We start from the raw sequence: 19,970 nt of genomic DNA, 5'->3' as shown, positions 1-19,970 counted from the left end.
GAGAATCAGGGTCCCTGTGTGCACATGGGCCAAGAATTGGAGTCACTAGCTCTTAGTGTGAATGCAGTGGGAATCAGGAATCTCAGGTGTGTGTGAAGAGAAACAGAGTCAAGTCACTGGTGCTCAGTGCTGCCTCTTGCATGGAGAATCAGGGTCCCCAGTCTGCTTGGGGGACCAGGTTGCTCAGTCACACTATGTTGGCACTGCAGAAAACAGCCTTCCATGTGCCTTTGCCCTGAATCAAAGTCACGTGGCACTGCTGTCCAGTGTGGACGTGGGGTCTGGTCACACGGGTGTGCACTGCGGGAAACAAGCTCCCCGTGTCCGTGCACCCAAGCTCAAATTCAGTGCTGTCTCCCTGTGTGGGCATGGGGTCTGGTCGTGAGAAACAAACTCCATGAGTTCACGTGTCCAGGCTAAAATTCAGCGCAGCCTTCCTGCTTGGGTGCAGGGTCTGGTGGTGGAAAACAAACTTCCTGTGTCTGCACACCCAGGTTCAAATTCAGCACAGCCTCCCTGCCTGGGCATGGAGTGTGGTAGTGGGAAACAAACTTCCCATGTCTACACACCCAGGCTCAAATTCAGGTAGAGATGCTGCTGCTTTGTGTGGGCAGGAGACCTGCTTGTGCAGAGAGGGTCTGGCAGTTCCTATGCCACAGCAGCAGGGCTGGCAGCGAGGAGGATTGACTCTGTGACTCACAGAAATCTGGGGCCGGGGTGCCTGAGGTCTTGGTGTTGTGGGTCAGTAGCTGTGGTAGCAGGTCTTTTACCCGTGGCTGTAGGGTCCCGGTTTGCGACTGAGACCAGATTGGGTAGTGGCAATGCTAGGATCCTAGTCTTAAGCAGCTCTGTTCTTCAAGATGGCGCGGTCTCTGTCCATGAAGATCCATATTTATATCTGCTTGGGTGTATATCAGAGGAAAGAAACAACCAGGGTAAGTGAGATGAAATTAAATTCAAGTCTCAGGAACAATGGAGGAAGCTAAACTAAAAATAGTTATACGGATTTAAGTCTTAAATTTTCAGAAGTTTGATGAAAGTATTGAATTCCCACTGCTAATGGGCTAGAAATATTTAGGTCAATTTTATGTTAATTTTAAGAGGCAGACATTCCTTACCTGCAATCTGACTTACATAATTACAAAGTCACCATAAAGAGTAATAAACACAGGAAAAAAAAAGATGTTTGACAAAGAAGAAGAGGGTCTTATTTCTCTGTAATATGAAGATGATGAGACTTTATTTCCTACAAAGCAACTCGCTTTTTTGAAGATCTCTTGAAGTTCTGTGTAACTTTAAGATCAGTGACCCAAAGAGATAGTTTTATACTTTGAATTTTTATCAATAAAAACATGAATTTAATTAAAACAAGCAAAAGAACAATGGGTCACAGGTTGATGTAAAATAATTTAATAGGTTGGTAAAAATTGCAAATACTGAAGATAATAGTTGAAATATTGTAGACTAGAGGCCCAGTGCATGAAATTCATGCACTTGGGGATGTCCCTCAGCCTGGCCTTTGCCCTCTCACAGTCTGGGAGCCCTTTGGGGATGTCCAGCTGATGGCAGAGGTCCATCTCTGGGGAGCAGGCCTAAGCCATTAGTTGGACATCCTTAGCGCTGCTGCAGAGGTGGGAGAGGCTCCTGCCACTGCCACTATACTCGCCAACTGTCAGTCCGGCCCCTGGCTGAGTGGTGCTCCCTCTGTGGGAGTGCACTGACCACCAGGGGCAGCTCATGCATTGAGTGTCTGCCTTCTGGTGGTCAGTGCACGTCATAGCGACCAGTCATTTCACCATTCAATTTTCACATTAGCCTTTTATTATATAGCATTTTTCTTATTTGTATTTACTTTTATTTGATACTAGAGGCCCAGTCCATGAAATTCATTCACTTGGGGAGGGGGGTTCCTCAGCCCGGCCTGCAACCTCTTGCAGTCTGGCAGCCCTCGGGGGATGTCCAACTGATGGCTTCGGTGTGTCTCTGGGGAGCAGGCCTAAGCCATCAGTTGAACATCCTTAGCACTGTCAAGGAGACGGGAGAGACTCCCACCACTGCCACTGCTCTCACCAGCTGTAAGCCCCTCTCTGGCTGAGTGGCACTCCGTCTGTGGGAGCACACTGACCACGTGTGGGCAGCTCCTGCATTGAGCATCTGCCTCCGATAGTCAATGTGCATCATATCAACTGGTCATTCCACTGTCAAGCCAAAACTGGCTCTTCAACATCCCCAGAGGGGTCCCAGATTGTGAGAGGGCACAGGCCAGGTTGAGGGATCCCACTGGTGCACAATTGTGACTGGGGAGGGATGCAGGAGGTTTGCCAGCTCAGGGCGGGGGGACTGCGGGAGGGCTCAAGGGTGTTTCTGGTCTCTCTCCTCAGTCCTGATCACCCGGACCCCAGCAGCAAGCTAACCTACCGGTTGGAGTGTCTGGCCCCTGGAGATCAGTGCACATCATAGTGACTGGTCGACTGGTCAACTGTCTGCCCTCTGGTGTTCAGTGCATGTCATAGTGAGTGGTTGAGTGGCCTTAGCATATCATTAGTATATTACGCTTTGATTGGTTGAATGAATGACCGGACTACCGGACACTTAACATATTAGGCTTTTATTATATAGGATTACCCATGAAATATGTTATCTTTGTGAAATGGCTGGATTTACAAACCTTTGGAAAAGAAAATAGAGTTCCATTTAGTTAACAAATTTTTAATTAAAAGTATATGCTAAGCCAAATAAGCCAGTCAGAGAAAGATAAATATCACATCATCTCACTCATTTATGTAATATAATGAATAACATAAACTGATGAACAAAAACAGATCCAGAGACAGAAAAGCATTGATCAGACTGTCAAACCTCAGAAGGAAGGTAGGGGAGAGTGGGAGTAGAGGGAGAGATCAACCAAAGAACTTGTATGCATGCATATAAGCCTAACCAATGGACACAAACACCAGGGGGGTGAGGGCATGAGTGGTGGTGGGGGGGGTGAGGGCATGAGTGATGGGGGGGGTGAGGGGGTAATGAGGCAATAAGGACACATGTGTAATACCTTAATACATAAAGGAAAAAATAGCTATAATGGTGGAGTTTATTGTGATTATTAAAGTTTGAAGGGGAAAAAAAGAAAAAAGAAAAAAAATGTATATGAATTACACTGTAAGCCAAAAACAGCATAAATAAATAAAGGTAATGTGCAATTAAGTGGTACATGGTTATACATTTCAACTAAATAATAGACAACAAAAATTTTCCAGTTATTTATGGGCTTTTCATTTAAAAGACATGCTTGTGCACTTCTTATTTAAAAGTGACATACTATGAGTAAACAAGCACATCACTAAACATTCAGACCAAGCCACTACAATTTTCCATCTCTACCAAGTAAAAACTTAGTTTACATTTTATTTAAAACAAAAAACAAGGATATGAGTGAGTTTTGGTAGGCTGGTAGTGCTGACTAGCAGAAGAGAGAAGGGAGTTGGATATGGGAAGCAACGTGTTTATGGAAGATTTTAAGAAAATAGTCATCTCATGCAGACTTTTTCCCTTTAATTTTCATTTCTTCCTCTTTTTCTTTTTTAATAGAAGTCAGCTATGAGAAACCACATGACTGTGACAGCCTTTATTCTTCTTGGATTGACTGATGATCCAAAATTACAGGCTGTCATTTGTCTTCTCCATCTTATTACCTACATGTTGAGTGTTACTAGGGACCTAACAATCATCACTTTCATCCTCTTGGATCCACACCTAAAGATGCCCATGTATTTCTTCCTCTGAAATATCTCATTTTAGGAAATCTCGTTCACAACTGTACGCATCCCCAAATTTCTTGTCAGTATGGCAACAGGCAATAAGTCCACATCTTACAACTGTGCAGCACAGCTGTTTTTCACTATTCCCTTAGGTGCAGCCGAGTTTTTTCTTCTGGCTGCCATGTCCTATGATCGCTATGTGGCCATCTGCAAACCCCTGCGTTACACCACCACCATGAGTGGCAGAGTCTGCAACTTGTTGGTGTTTGCTTCATGGTTGGCCAGTTTCATAATAATTTTTCCACCACTCCTTATAGGTCTCCAGCTAGATTTCTGTGCAGCCAACACTGTAGATCATCTCTTCTGTGATGTTTCTCCTATATTGCAGCTCTCTTGCACAAACACGGATATAATAGAATTAATGGTGCTTCTCTCAGCCATTTTGATGCTCGTGGTTACACTAGTGTTAGTGATTCTCTCCTACACAAACATCATCAGGACTATTCTGAAGATACCTTCTCCTCAACAGAGGAAGAGAGCCTTTTCTACATGCTCTTCTCACATGGTAGTGGTGTCTATTTCCTATGGCAGCTACATCTTCATGTATGTGAAACCCTCGGCAAAGGAGAGAGTGTCTTTAAATAAAGGGATAGCTCTGCTCAGTACTTCTGTTGCCCCATGTTGAACCCCTTTATTTACACACTGAGAAACAAATAAGTGAGAGTTACTTTTGAGCACTTGATCGAAAAGAATTTTTTTCAACGAAGTGAACCACTTTAGTGATATTCCTGAGGTTATAAATCAAATAAAAGAAGAAATGTGGATTGTGTCACAGAGCTCTTCAATGTTTATATTCAAAATATTATCTATCTTTTGACATGTAATTCTCATTGTGGCTTGCCTAACATCCAAAATCTAAACTCCACTGCTGGACTTCTTTTTCCTAATGCTGAGAGCATATATAAAATATATTTTTTTGTTTGTATGCAGACAAATTCATTTTTCTGTGTGTGTGTGTGTGTGTGTGTGTGTGTATCTAGATTTCCTTTCAAAATTCTCTCACAGAAAGACAAAGTGGGACTTAATTTTTTCTATGTTTCTTTTCCTGTTCTGGAATTGAGAGACCCAATTTGGCATATATTCTGTATAGAATTTAATACATTTCCTCGATTTGATGAACTAATTTGTTTTTTATTGGTGGGTTCCAAATTTGAAATCTGGTTTGTTAGTGTGCTTAGTAGAACTGCAGAGCAAATTAATATAGTGGCATTTCTTAGGTTACACATTTTGATAGTTTCAAATTTTAACTAAGCTTCAAATTGTGTATTTTTAGGGGGGCAGAGCTATGGGACCAGTGTGGTCCTGTGACCTATGGGTAGACCTTCCTGAATGTTGACCTTTCCTACATGCATGCTGTAGGAAAACTGATTAATTAAAAGAATTTACCACATATCTTATGACTTTTTACTGGAGCCTTGAGAGATAGTCCAGATTGGGGATTCCTGTTGGCACTGGGTTGGTGGGAGCAACCTTTTGTTGAAATAGGCTCTGTTAATAAACTGAAGAATCTACAAGAATAACACCCAGGGAACACCTGTGAACCCAGGAATACTGGACCCCAAGCAAAGTGAATATGCAGACTTGGAGGAGCTCTGCACCTTCTCATGGAAAGGTCAGATTTCACCTAGGAAAAGGAGAGAGAGAACTACATTAGCAAACACCTGGAGAAGAGAGACCATGGGGAGACAAAAAAACAGCCCACATATGAAAGAAAAGGAGACATCACCATAAAAGGAATTAAACGAAATGGAGGCAAGCAACCTGTCAGAGAAAGAACTGAGAGAAATTGTCATAAGGTGGCTGAAAAGAATGGAAGACAAATTCAAAAATATGTGTAAGAACCAAGAGGAAATTAAGAAGAACCAAGAAGAAATGAAAAATGACATCATTGCTGTAAAGAATTCAATAGAAAGCATCAAGAGTAGACTAGAAGAAGCAGAGGACTGCATCAGTGAGCTAGAAGACAAGGTAAGAATAAATACCCAAGCAGAGCAGCTTCTAGAAAAAAAAATTAAAAAGCAGAAGGAGAGCCTAAGAGAAGTTTGGGACAACATGAAACAAAACAATATCCGAATAATAGGGGAGCCAGAATGAGAGGAAACTGAGCAAGGAATAGAAAACCTGTTTAAAGAAATAATGACAGAAAAATTCCCTGATATAGGGAAGGAAAAACTCACAAAAATCCAAGAAGCTAACAGAGTCCCAAACAAAATGAACCCCAAAAGACCAACGTCAAGGCAAATTATAATTAAATTTGCAAACACCAATGACAGAGTAAGAATCTTAAAAGTGGCCAGAGAGAGACAGAAAGTTACCTACAAAGGATCCCGCATCAGACTAGCAACTGATTTCTCAACAGAAACACATCAGGCAAGAAGGGAATTGAATGAAATATACAAAGTCATGCAAAAGAAGTTTCTGAATCCAAGAATATTATAACCAGCAAGGCTATCAATCAAAATTGAGGGTGAAATAGGAGCTTCACAGACAGGAAGGGACTAAGGGAGTTTATTACCACCAAACCAGCAATGCAATAAATTCTAAAGGATCTGTTGTAAAAAGAAGAAATAGGAAGGGAAGAAGGAAGACGAGAATAAAGAATAAAAATGGTGACAAACAAGTACCTTTCAATAATAACTTTAAATATAAATGGATTAAATGCCCGAATCAAAAGACATAGAATAGCTGAGTGGATAAGAAAACATGACCCATATATCTACTGTCTACAGAAAACCCACCTCAGAAAAAAATACGAACAGAGATTGATAGTAAAGGGATGGAAAAAGATTTTTCAGGCGAATGGAAATGAAAAAAAAGCTGGGGTAGCAATACTTATATGTGAAAAATTAGATCTCTAAGTGAAGGACATAAAAAGAGATAAAGAAGGCCACTTCATAATACTAAAGGGAGCAATCCAACAAGAAGAAATAACTCTGGTAAATATATAGGCACCCAATACAAGAGCACCCAAATATATAAAAAAACTTCTGGAGGATATCAAGGGAGAGATTGAGAGCAATACAGTCATAGTAGGGGACTTTAATACCCCACTTTCAACATTGAACAAATCCTCTAAACAAAAAATCAGCAAAGAAACATCAATCCTAAATGACTCACTAGACCAGATGGAATTAATTGACATCTTCAGAACATTTCACCCCAAAGCCACAGAATATACATTCTTCTCAAGTGCACATGGGTCATTTTCAAAGATAGACCATATATTGGGTCACAGGCAAAGTCTCTTCAATTTCAAGAAGATAGAAATCATATCAAGCATCTTCTCAGATCACAATGGCATAAAACTGGAAATCAACAACAACAAAAAAACAATCCAAAAAATTTAAACATCTGGAGACTGAACAGCATGCTATTAAAGAATGACTGGGTTACCAGAGAGATCAAAGAAGAAATAAAAATATCATGGCAACAAATGAGGATGAAAACACAACAATCCAAAATCTACAGGACACAGCGAAAGCACTCTTGAGAGGGAAGTTCATAGCTCTATAAGACTACTGCAAAAAAACAAGAAACAATGGTAATAAATTACCTAACCCTGAAACTCAAACAGTTAGAAAGAGAGCAAGAAGAAAATCCCAGTGTAAGCAGAAGGAAATAATAAAGATCAGAGCAGAGATAAACCTCACAGAGACCCAAGGAAAAAAAAACACAGTACAAAAGATCAACAAAAGCAAGAGCTCGTTCTTTAATAGGATAAAAGAGATTGATGAACCTCTAGCCAGGCTCACCAAGAAGCAAAGAGAGAGGACCCAAATAAACAAAATCAGAAATGAAAGAGCCGAAATAACAACAGACAACACAGAAAAAGAAAGGATTATTAAAAAATACTATGAACAACTCTATTCCAACAAAATGGGCATATTCCTAGAAAAATACAACCTTCCAAACTCAATCAGGAAGAATCTAAACATCTAAATAGGCCGATGACTATGGAAGAAATTGAAGCAGTCATCAAAAAGCTTCCAGCAAACAAAAGCCCGGGGACAGAGGGCTTAACAGGGGAGTTTAACCAAACATTCAAGGAAGAACTAAAACCTATTCTCCTCAGACTATTCCAAAAATTTCAAGAGGAAGGAACACTTCCGAGCTCCTTCTATGAAGCCAGCATCACCCTAATACCAAAACCAGATAAAGACAATACAATGAAAGAGAATTATAGGCCAATATTCTTCATGAACATAGATGACAAATCCTCAACAAAATTCCAGCAAATTGGATCCACCAGTACATCAGAAAGATCATATACCATGACCAAGTAGGATTTATACCAGGGATGCAAGGATGATACAATATCTGAAAATCAGTAAACATGATACATCACATAAACAAATTGAGAGATAAAAATCACATAGTCATATCAATTGATGCAGAAAAAACATTTGACAAAATCCAACACCCTTTCTTTATAAAAACTCTCAACAAGGTGGGAATACCTCAACATAATAAAAGCCATATATGACAAACCCACAGCCAACATCATATTCAAAGGGCAAAAACTAAAACCATTTCCCCTAAGAATAGGAACAAGACAGGGATGCCCACTCTCACCACTCCTGTTCGACATAGTACTGGAAGTATTAGCCATTGCAATTAGACAAGAAGAAGAAATAAAAGGCATCCAAATTGGAAAAGAAGTAAAACTGTCCTTATTTGCAGATGACATGATATTGTACATAAAAAACCCAAAAGACTCCATCAAAAAATTATTAGACTTAATAAATGAATTCGGCAATGTAAGCAGGATACAAAATTAACACCAAGAAATCTATGGCATTTCTATACACCAATAGTAAACATAGAGAAACAGAGACTAAAAAAGCAATCCCACTTACCATCGCACCAAAAAATAAATAAATAAATAAATAATAAGATACCTAGGAATAAACTTAACTAGGTAGGTAAAAGACCTGTACTTGGAAAACTACAGGACAAAAGAGACAGAGGAAGACATAAACAGATGGAAGAACATACCATTTTCATGGATTGGTAGAATCAACATCATTAAAATGTCCATACTACTCAAAGCAATCTATAGATTCCATGCACTCCCCATTAAAATATCAACAGCATATTTCAAAAACCCAGAAAGAACTCTCCAAAAATTCATCTGGAATGAAATAAGACCTCGAATAGCTACAGCAATCCTGAGAAAAAAGAGCAAAGTAGGGGGGATCTCAATACCAGATATCAAGCTGTATTACAAAGCCACTGTTCTCAAAACAGCCCTGTACTGGCACAAGAACAGACATATAGATCAATGGAGTAGAATAGGGAACCCACAAATCAACCGAAACCATTATGCTCAATTAATATTTGACAAAGGAAGCATGAACATACAATGGAGTCAAGACAGTCTCTTCAGTAAATGGTGTTGGGAAAATTGGACAGACACATGCAAAAAAATGAAACTAGATCACCAACTTACACCATACACAAAAACAAACTCAGAATGGATACAGGACTTAAACATAAGACAGGAAACCATAAAAATACTAGATGAATCCACAGGCAGAGAAATCTCAGACATATGCTGAAGCAATTTCTTCACCGATACCGCTCCTAGGGCAGTGGAAACTAAAGAGAAAATAAATGAATACCACTGATCTCACTCATTTATGGAAAATAAAGAACATTATAACCTGATGAAGCATCGAAGAGACTGTCAAATTATAGCGGGAAGGCTGGGGAGTGTTTTGGAGGGGGAGGTGGGGAAAGAGATCAACCAAAGGACTTGTATGCATGCATATAAGGACAACTAATGGACACAAGACACTGGGGGGGTGGGATGTGGGCATGTGCCAGAGGGTAGAGGAGGCTGGGGGAAAGTCAATGGGGAAAACAAGGAGATATATGTCCTGCTATTTGTAATACTTTAAACAATAAAATTTTAAAAAAAGAAACTTAAAAGACAAAAAAAATTGTGTATTTTTAGAAACAGATTAGAGGCTCCAGAGAGGTCAAAGCATTACTGACCTTGCACTTATTAGAAGACATCGCTAACACTTAGTGATTGCTTACAATGAGAATGCATTAGCTCCCATCTTCAATACGACAGGTATCATCATGCTCATCCTATCTAATAAAAGAGTAACATGCAAATTGTTCATACCTCCACTATATCCACAAGCCACGCCCACCAGCCAATCAGGAGCAAAAATGCAAATCAACCCAACCAAGATAGCTGTGGCCACAGAGAGCAGGAGGGAGGCTTGGGTTTCCCCAGCAATGGAGGAAGCCAAGCTTTCCTCCTGTCCTTGCAGGCACAGGCCACCACTCAATGCTACAAAGTTTCAATTATAGAAGATACATAAATCCCAAGAGAAATGGCTGCTGCCAAGGAGCGAGCAGAGGGCTTGGCTCTGCTCCAGGCTACAAAGTTTCAATTGTAGAGGATAAATAAATCCCAGAATCCAGAGCCTCTGCTTGGGTCTCCAGGGGGCGTGGCCAGCCTGCAAACCACCACAGGCCCCTCGCCCAGGCAGCCCCACACCCCAAGGGAACCTCCACCCTGATCCAGGACACCCTTCAGGGCAAACCAGCTGGCCCCCACCCATGCACCAGGCCTCTATCCTATCTAATAAAAGAGTAATATTCAGATTGACCATCACTCTAACACACAAGATGGCCCCATGTAGTCAAATATCCTGCCCCCATGTGGACAGAAGATGGCCACCACAAGATGGCCAGCAGTGGGGGGCAGTTGGGAGGGATTAGGCCTGAAAGAGAGGGCAGTTGTGGGCGATCAGGCCAGCAGGAGAGGGCAGTTGGAGGGTACCAGGCCTGCAGGGGAGGGCAGTTAGGGGTGACCAGGCCTTCAGGGGAGGGCAGCTAGGGGTGACCATGCCTGCAAGGGAGGGCAGTTAGGGGCAAACAGGCTGGCACAGGAGCAGTTAGGCATCAATCAGGCTGGCAGGGGAGTGGTTAGGGGTGATCAGAATGGCAGGCAGAAGCGGTTAGGGGCAATCAGGCAGGCAGGCGAGCAGTTGGGAGCCAGCAGTCCTGGATTGTGAGAGGGATGTCTGACTGCCTGGTGGGATCGGGCCTAAGCGGACAGTTGGACATCCCTCAAGGGGTCTCAGATTGGAGAGGGTGCCGGCTAGACTGAGGGACACCCCTCCCCGCCCCTTGCACAAATTTCATGCACCGGGCCTGTAGTTTATTAATAAAAATCTAAGGCATATTTAGGACCCAAATAACTTGCTGATGACAGGAAAAAAAATTAAAACACCTGACTGATGACAAAATACAGCCCTTTGTTGTCCATGCATCTTTTACATTTTGTTAATAAAATGAAGTGGGAATCTCTTCAATCACTTTGCCATTTAGGAGGCAAATGAAATTAGCTCTTTTAAGAGATTTCCATTAAGTTAAGGAAATGACCTTTAAAAAAGTAGTCCTTATGAAATGTAGTACGGTACTTGATTTTTCAAATTAGGTGATTTGAGCATTAAAAATTAGATATAATGACTGATCTTGTGCAAAACAAAATATTTTTATCCTTTCCCAAATTGTTATACTTCAGTGTGTCCAAGAGAAAATATTTTTCTGACTAATGTAAGTTTCCTTGACAAATATTTATCTAGCACTTGTTTCTGTACAATGAAAATGGTGACCTTATAAATAATTTGCGACTTGTAGGATTATCACTTTTTTGATGTATCAAAATGTTACATAAATTATTCCATACATTTAAAAAATATATTCCTTTGTTAGAGTTCAGGTTAGCAAGAAATTTAACATATCCTTTGTGAATATTAGTGAAATGTTTAAAATGTATATATCTAACCTTGCAACTCACCTCCACTCTGACAGCTATCAGTGTGTTCTCACAATGCAATATACAGATGATGTATTATAGAGTTGTACACTTGAAACCTATGTAATTTTATTAATCAATGTCACTCCAATAAATTCAATAAAAAAGATAAAAATTATATTTCTAAATAAATAATAGATGGGGCATTGAGAAGAAGTGGAAAGATGCCAATATACATTTCAAATAGGGACCATGTTTGTGTAAGTGGTTTCCATAAAACCATAAAACATGTTAAGAATATTTTATTTGATGCTAAAAATTGACATATAAAAAGATACCCTTGAACTTCCCTATTTGACTTTCTTTTCTTTTTTCTTAAATATTGAATTTATTGGTTCACAAAACCATACATGTTTCAAGTGTACAACTCAACAACATATCAGATGCACACTGCATCATGCACCTTTTGCCTCAAGCAAAGTCTTTCTGTCCGCATTCCTGCCCACTTTGCACACTCCACATTCTCCTTTGCCCTTTCCCTTTTTTTATAGATAAAGTTCTTCTGAAGGCATCAGATATTAAGTTTATAGGCACAAAATTTTCTACTTATGGATAACAATTACACTTGAGAAAAGTAGTCACAAAATGTTTGACATCTGACATATGCCAGAATTCCTCAGATTTCATGTGGACATTCTTGCCTAAGTCTCAGGTTGTCCCCAAATGCAATTATGTGAAATATTTATTCTACTTTTCTATCTTATTTTTCTTTTTGACCAAACATTCATCATATGTGAATGTAAAGTCTATTTAGTTCTTGTTAAAGTTTGTTATATAGATAAATATATAAGTAATCCTATCTAATAAAAGAGTAATATGCAAATTTACCTTCACTTCAACACACAAGATGGCTGCCCTCATGTGGTCAAAGATGGCTGCCCCTATGTGGACACAAGATGGCCACCACAAGATGGCCAGCAGGGGAGGGCAGTTGTGGGTGGTCAGACTTGCAGGGGAGGGAAGTTGAGGGAACCAGAACTGTAGGGGAGGGCAGTTGGGGGCAACCAGGCCTGCAAGGGAGGGAAGTTGGGGGCAATCAGGTCTGCAGGGGATGGCATTTAGGGGTGACCAGGCTGGCAGGGGAGTGGTTAGGGGGTGATCAGGCTGGCAGAGAGGCAAGCGGTTGGGAGCCAGCAGTCCTGGATTGTGAGAGGGATGTCCCACTGCCAGTTTAAGTGGTTATTACCACCCACTGGGATCAGGCCTAAACGGGCAGTGGTACATCCCTCAAGGGGTCCCAGATTGGAGAGGGTGCAGGCTGGGCTGAGGGACACACCCTCCACCCATGCACGAATTTCGTGCACCAGGCCTCTAGTTTAATATAGATAAAAGACTATAATATCTTCCCTTTTCCTTTATATCCAAAATAATTATGAACATCTTTTGTAAAATTCATAAATATATTTATTAGGTTTAACTACTTACACTGCACAGGCCCCCTTTCATCTTTCATTATTAGGCTGAATATAAATAAATAAGAGAAAATGCAAAAAAGGCAACCCCAGGCTTAAGGTATAATGGGAAATAATTAGTAGAAGTAATTTTCTACTTAATTTGCAATAAATCAGGTGTTTCTTTATAAATTTTTACTTTCGTTAATAGCAAGGATAAGCATGTATTATATATGAACCTATGATTCTCAAATTGTGTTAGACTTTTAAAAATATTAAAATCCCATTTGTGCATCTATTGCTCCATCTCTGATGTTCCTTTTCCTCTGGAATGTAAAGATAACAAAATTGTTAACAGCTTGTGTTTCACTAGTATATATTGGATAAGTGTTAAGAAAAGTTGGACTGAAGGCACATCCATTGTCTCTTAAATACCCTCTTGTCTTTATCTCTGACTTAGCCTCCACATTGCAGTTGGAACACTTCCTAAGATAAAATTGCTCATGGCACTTTCCACTAAGAAAATTTTAACATTATTTTTATTGTTGACACTATTACAGATGTTCCTATTTCCCACACTTTTGCCCACCTCCACCCAGCTCCCCCACAACTTCCCTCTGGCCATCACCACACTCTTGTCCTTGTCTATGTGTTATACTTATAGGTTCTTTAGCTAATCGCTGCTAAGGAATTTTTAAAGGCTTTGTATTGCTTACAAAGTAATGTTGAAACTCCTCAAGTGTTTTCATAATTTAGCCATTTCTGTTTCATTTCTTATCTCTTCCAATTAGGAATCCCATGCCTTGATCATATTTCATTCAAAATGTGTTGCAAAAATTTTATGCTCTCACATATATAGAGTGTATGCTCTTTGCTCAGTTCTTCTCTACTTGTTTGTAAAACACATCAATTATCAGTTAAAGTTGATTAACATGGAGTCTCCTCTGGAAGACTCTGATCTACAATGTGTGGTAGTTATGCCATACTCAAAGTTTCAGGAGTTTATACCAACTCTTAATAGTGCTATTACAACACATGTAATTAACTGTATTTCTTTCCTGCAGTAGACTCCATTTTCTGGAGAGCAAAACCTACATCTTACATATTCATACATTCTTATCATTTAAACCACTGCCTAGAGAGGAATAAATAAATTAATGAAGCAATGAATGACAAGAAATAAGAACAAAGTTAACATGTTTACTAATAAAATAGGAATCAAATGTGGCCTTTCATGGAGATTAACATAATTCAACTGATGTTGCTATTTTATGAGTGGCAAGATTAGAGCCTCCCTTTTTTTTCAAAAACAATTGACTTGAGGCTCTGAGATAAATTTATTTATGGTAGCATGGAAATGCCATGATTTGCTGATCATTACTCAAGCTAAGAATTTAAAAACCTAAGCTTGTCATTTCCTCTCTGTAGATTCTTAGTGTGGTTAGAAGTAGACTTCCTGGCTGGTAGCACTTGCAGTGATTGTATTTTATATACTTATCATATGGCTCTGTATGACCTACATTTAGTTGAGAAAGGTCAGTCTTTAATGCCATGCTCTTTCTAAGTGATGAATTAAGTAACTCTGTCAACACTTGAAGCCATGGACTTCTAACATTCTCATCTTCTTATGTTCACAATATTGCCTTGAGAAGGTGAGAAAACTAATTTCAAAATCCCCCCACTAAGGGTATATTTTATGTAACCAGCATTGCAGGAATAATATTTTTAGGGTATTTCTATATATCCTGTTTTAGCTCTTGTTTTGAATTATTTTCACAAGATAACTTTATACTATTTAGTCTTGGTAGATAGAGAAAATAGCAGATTTCTTCCCTGACCATTATTACAAATAACTATCTCTGAATGTGGCAAGGTTGGGCAGATTTGCTGGTAATATTGTCAGTCTCTTAAGTTTGGGGTTCCTCAACTGTGACATGAACTGATTATATATGTGCAACATGCATGTGGGTCCCTTTACATTGCCCCTGCTGGGGATTAGGGGGCAGGTGGAACTGAGCTAACATGAAACTCATTCAACCTCCTGTGCTGTAATAACATTTATTGTCTTTGACTCATGAGTCTTGTGCTTTTTGCCAGAATCTATGAAACTGTGGCTGGCTGACCCATTATAGCCCTTGCAGTTCTGGGCCGTTTTGTTGTAGGGGATGACTTGCTGGAAGATGGCACAAAGGCCTCCCATGGGCAAGGTTAGGGATAGGAAAGGCTCCTTATATCCAGTTGTGGATTTTCTTGCACAAGTACTGAGTGAGGAGGATAAGGGTGCCCCGCTGTCACAGCAGTCAGTGAAGCAAAGGGCAAGGAGGTAAGATTGAAACTAGCTACCTGAGCACTCCATTTTGTTGTTTGTGGGAACCCCTTTCACGTCCCGCGTGGTTCAGGGTTCCAGTTCAGGGTTCAGGTTCTGGAGAAGGCTGCACACAAATGAAGAGAGAGACTAGAAAAGATTTAATTTGGAAATATTGGGGGGCCAGGCAGAAGCCCACCTCTAGTGGGAGGACTACTCCTTGCTCTGGCCTTGCAATCCCTTTTATTGAGACTATGGGATACGCCCATAACCTTTAGGCAGGAAATTCCAATAACAGAAATTTACATAGGAGTAACAGGTGGAGGCTGCTTCAACTACCAATGTCTCAACTAAACAATGAGTGATTAGCTCCAACCTTTCAGAGCATTTCCACATCTATTAGTGGGACAATGATCGGTTTCCGGCATCTCCCCCGTTTCTTTCCTTAAAAGAAAATCTTGCATCTGCAAACTAGAAATAAACGTATGAGAGAAAAAAAATGTTTGAGTCCCAATTTCAATGTCCAACAGTTCTGAGTCCCAGTTTCAGTGTCAAACAGTTGTGAGTCCCTTTCAGTGTCAAACAGTTCCTTATGTGTATACGTCAGCAATGATATCTGGATGGTGGCAGTGCAGGTCCGACCCTCTCTGGTTTGGTCCTGGGCAACCTGCAGAGACGCACAGCTGCCGACTGCAGCGTCTTCCATCTCTAGACTGTTTCTCCTCTTGTCTTCATGGTTGGAGCAGACCTGTCACAATTCCTCTCTGTTGCAGGAGTCCACATGGTCTTGGAGTTGTTTTCTGAAAATATACAAACATATTCTCGACCAAAAGTTAATAAAGGAATCTTTTCTATAAATTTTACTTGGGATCCTTTTTATTTTTTGCCCAAACGATTTTCCTTTGGCCTATTTTGATACCATGTATGTTTTTCATGGGTGTCTTGCTGTTAGCATAACAAATGAAAATTAATTTTCAAAGTAAAAATTTTTCTAGATGTAATTTACTTACAGAATATTTTTCCTTACATGCTATTTTTCCACTATCCCCCCCCCTTTTTTTTTGATTAATGGAGGCTTTTAGAAATTTTATAATGCAGTCTTGATAACTTTAAATTTTAATTTTTTGCACAAAAATATGACTGCTTTAGGTTCATTGCATGTTAAGCAATTTTACCATGAGATGAACTACCAATAGAAATTTTAGTTAATACTTTAGGAACAACTTTTTGTCCAGTACAATTAAATTTTCTTGAATATTCACTTATTTCAATTAGCCAATTTAATCTGAAAACTTGACTACTTTTTTACTGTCAAATTTAATACTCTACCATCAATCTTAGTTTACCCTGTAAATATTAATGGAAAGGATTATTTGCATCCTTGAGTAGGCCCTGAGCATTCCCGATGCTAAGTTGGATTTAGATATAGGGCAGCTGCTGTCAGTCAAGTCTCTGTCTGTTGCCTAGGCCCCAATCTGAGCTGGTCCAAGTCACTTTCTGTTCCCTGGTTCCCGATCTGAGCTGGACGTGGGAAGCGCGAAGCAGCCATGGGGCAGCAGACCTCCCTCAGAAGGGGCTAGGATTCAGGCCCCTGTAAGGTTAGGGGGGTGAGGGTCTATGCCCCACCTCTGTTAACCCCCAAGTTCTCTCCTGATGGCCCCTCTGCGACTGTGCCTGTCTTAGGTTGTTCCTTCCTTGAGGAATCTTACCCGTCTCTGGCTAACCAGCCATCCTCCGGGGCCAAGCAGGGTTCATTTCTGTCTCCTTGGTAGTCTATGCCCCTGTGGCCTCCACACCCAGCACCTGCCTTGGGATCCTCTTGCCTGCTGGCAGGGCCCCGGCACTGATCACATATCTTGGGGAACCCAGGTTTCTTCTCCAGAGAGGGCCCAGCTCATGCCATTGGGCCTGAGACAGATCCATGGTACCAGCCATCACGAGGTTTCAACCTCAGCATAAACAGAAAGTTCAGGCAACAGCTGTGGGAGGGTCCCTCTTGGCAAAAAGGCCAGTATAGAATGCTCAAGTGCCTTCCCAGGGAGGCCTCAATTCCTTTCTGGAAGGGATTAAATCCTTTCATGTCCTTTATATTACTGCCAATCATTCAAAGAATTAGTTTGTAAGTTTGTTTGGAACAATTGTACAACATGCTGTTGTAAAATATCAAAAATTATGACGACATTGTAGAATAATATCATGTAAGGATATTCTTTGCTCTAGGCCATGGCAATTCAATTTCAAACTGGCTGTCAATTTTTTTTTTTTTTTTTATAGACAAGGTCTAGTTACATTTTCTGCACCTCTCCCAGGAGCAAGTAATGATAGTAGACGTGTTTTTGCTTTTGCTCCCCTCCTTTGGTGTCCATGCAAGCCAGAGGCCTCTCTTTAATTTTACACACAAAGGAGCAGTGGTTTGATTTTGTGTCATACAAAAGGGAAGCTGGGTGGCGACACCTGTGTAATTATATTTCCTTGCCCCACCCATGTTCCTCCTGGATGAACCAAGGTGTTTGGTATTATTGATGACTACATTAGGCGGGGATCAGTCCACATAAGGGTTTTTACCCTTGAAGGGTCAGGAACATAAGTCAAAAATACTTCCCCATTTTTGCCCATTTTCCCCAGGTAATATTACCGTACAGCTGATCACTGCTAGCATGGCAAGAAAGACGTTCTCAGGAGTCTGTACCGTCTTCTTTACCATGCTCCAGGTGGTCTCCGGGCTGTTTGTTGTCCAGCTCGTCCTCCTCCTGCTCCTCATCTTCAGTGGATTGCTTGGAGTCGCTGCTCTCTGTGGCTGAGGTAGTTGATTGTCTGCAGCTGCATGGTGTGGCTCCAGGTGCAAGGTCTTCATTTGTCTGGCTAGTTTCTCTCTTGGATCCCTGTTGCAGTTTAATATTTCTAGCAGGAATCCACAGGGGTTTGGAAAAATTCTCTGGAAATATACAAGCATACCCTCTGCCAAAGGTTAATAATGGATCGGGTCCCTTCCATAAACCAGATTCGGGATCCTTCCATTTAACTAGACCATTTTCTTTTGTTTTGCTCTGACACCAATGCAGCTCCATAGGTGTCGTTCCTTCATCATCACAAGTGAAAAAATTTAAAGTAATTAAGGCTTGGTGCAGCCTACCCGCAGGTGATTTCTCCATCATCCCCCCTTTTGTTTTTCAAGTTGGGATTTTAGCCGCTGATGCTGTCGTTCAATAATGGCCTGTCCTTGGGAATTATATGATATTCCTGTAATATGCTGAATTTTCCACCTTTTACAAAATTCCTGGAATTGACAGCTTGTATAAGCAGGCCCATTATCAGTTTTAAAATTTTTGGAATTCCCATGACAGCAAAAGCAGCTAGGCAATGATTAATAACCTGTTTTGCCGTTTCTCCTGTAGAGATCTTCAGATAAGGTCTTAACCAGTTAATGTCCCCTAATAATGTCTGAAAGTCATTTAAAGTTTTAAGACAATCTTTTCTCATCTCCACCTTCTGAGGTCTAATGCATTGGTTATCAATTACAATCCATATGATATTTGAAGGAAACCTCTTTATTTCCTTCCAAAATAATTTTCAGGCTACAGAGAGTTTCATTTAAAAATCTTTGTCACATGAAACAATTTCTCTTAAGGTTATTGTGACCACTAGTACAGATTAGATTTAATATTTTAATAACAATCCTCAGTATATCCTTTAAATACCAGTGAAAGAGATTTCAAAATTTTCAAATTTCTCCCTTTCTATTAAGCTGGAATTTTATTTTTTAAGAGTATCCCAATTAGCTAATTTGCATATACAGAGGGATCATGGGAAGCCTTCAGTAACTTTCTTAGAATACTTAATCAAATTGCTTACAAAGACATTGTCTTATTCCAAAGGAAAGGGTTGGCCCCTATGGCTTCCAAGGAGACCAGCAAGCCATGTGGCCATCATGGTGGCTGTCTAATCTGTTCTTTTAAAAGACAGTAAATTTATATTGCAGACAAACAAAAATCTCACTAGCTGTTTCTGATCTTTATTAGAATTGTTTATAAAAATATTGGCTTTTCATTTAGCTGAAAACCTTGATTATAATTTAAAAAGCTAACTTATTTAAGTAATTAAAGTAGGTATCTTCATTTAAAAAGCAAAGCAAATTTAGTAAATGTTTATGTCTGATTCACAAGCAGCAAATGTTGCCCTGCCTCTTAGCTTAATTAAGAATGCAGGCGGCTATGGCCTTTTTGTCATTTTAAATTCTGCTGTAACATTTAAAATATATTTATTAATTTTTATTTGATAAGTCTTTCCATGCAATTTCAAGTATATTAGATCTGTTAAATTTAAAAAGATTTCCTTTAAGAAGAGAGAATAAATTTCTTGTATTACTCTGGGCCCTTGGAGTTTTCCAAGAATCATCTCTGTTAAAGCCTTGAAATTTTAACATGGAAAAAAAAAAACCCATCAAATATATATATATATCCATATATGATTTAAAGATTATAATACTTTTTATAATTATCTTAAGATATCAATTAGATTTTAAACTAGTTTTTGCATAGAAAAATTTGAATTAATCCTCTTTTTTAATTAGACCAATAATAAGCAACTTATTTTGAATTCCTAATTATTAGAGAAAA

The 19,970-nt window shown here is 39.8% G+C and overlaps 1 protein-coding gene across 1 annotated transcript in view; it reads left to right on the top strand.

Moving 5' to 3' along the window:
* Positions 1-860: 860 nt before the first annotated feature.
* LOC308244235 (olfactory receptor 6C68-like) overlaps positions 861-19,970 on the top strand; it is a gene marked incomplete at both ends in the record, with an annotated part of 109,921 nt that continues 90,811 nt past the window's right edge. The window contains 2 exons of the mRNA XM_080660207.1: positions 861-935; positions 3,589-3,767. Coding sequence (XP_080516333.1) covers positions 861-935; positions 3,589-3,767 — 254 coding nt within the window. The remainder of the gene's footprint in view (positions 936-3,588; positions 3,768-19,970) is intronic.

The sequence above is a fragment of the Plecotus auritus genome (genome assembly GCF_963455305.1).
Source record: "Plecotus auritus genome assembly, chromosome: 3".
NCBI lineage: Eukaryota > Metazoa > Chordata > Mammalia > Chiroptera > Vespertilionidae > Plecotus > Plecotus auritus.
This window is presented reverse-complemented; position numbering and strand designations above follow the sequence as displayed.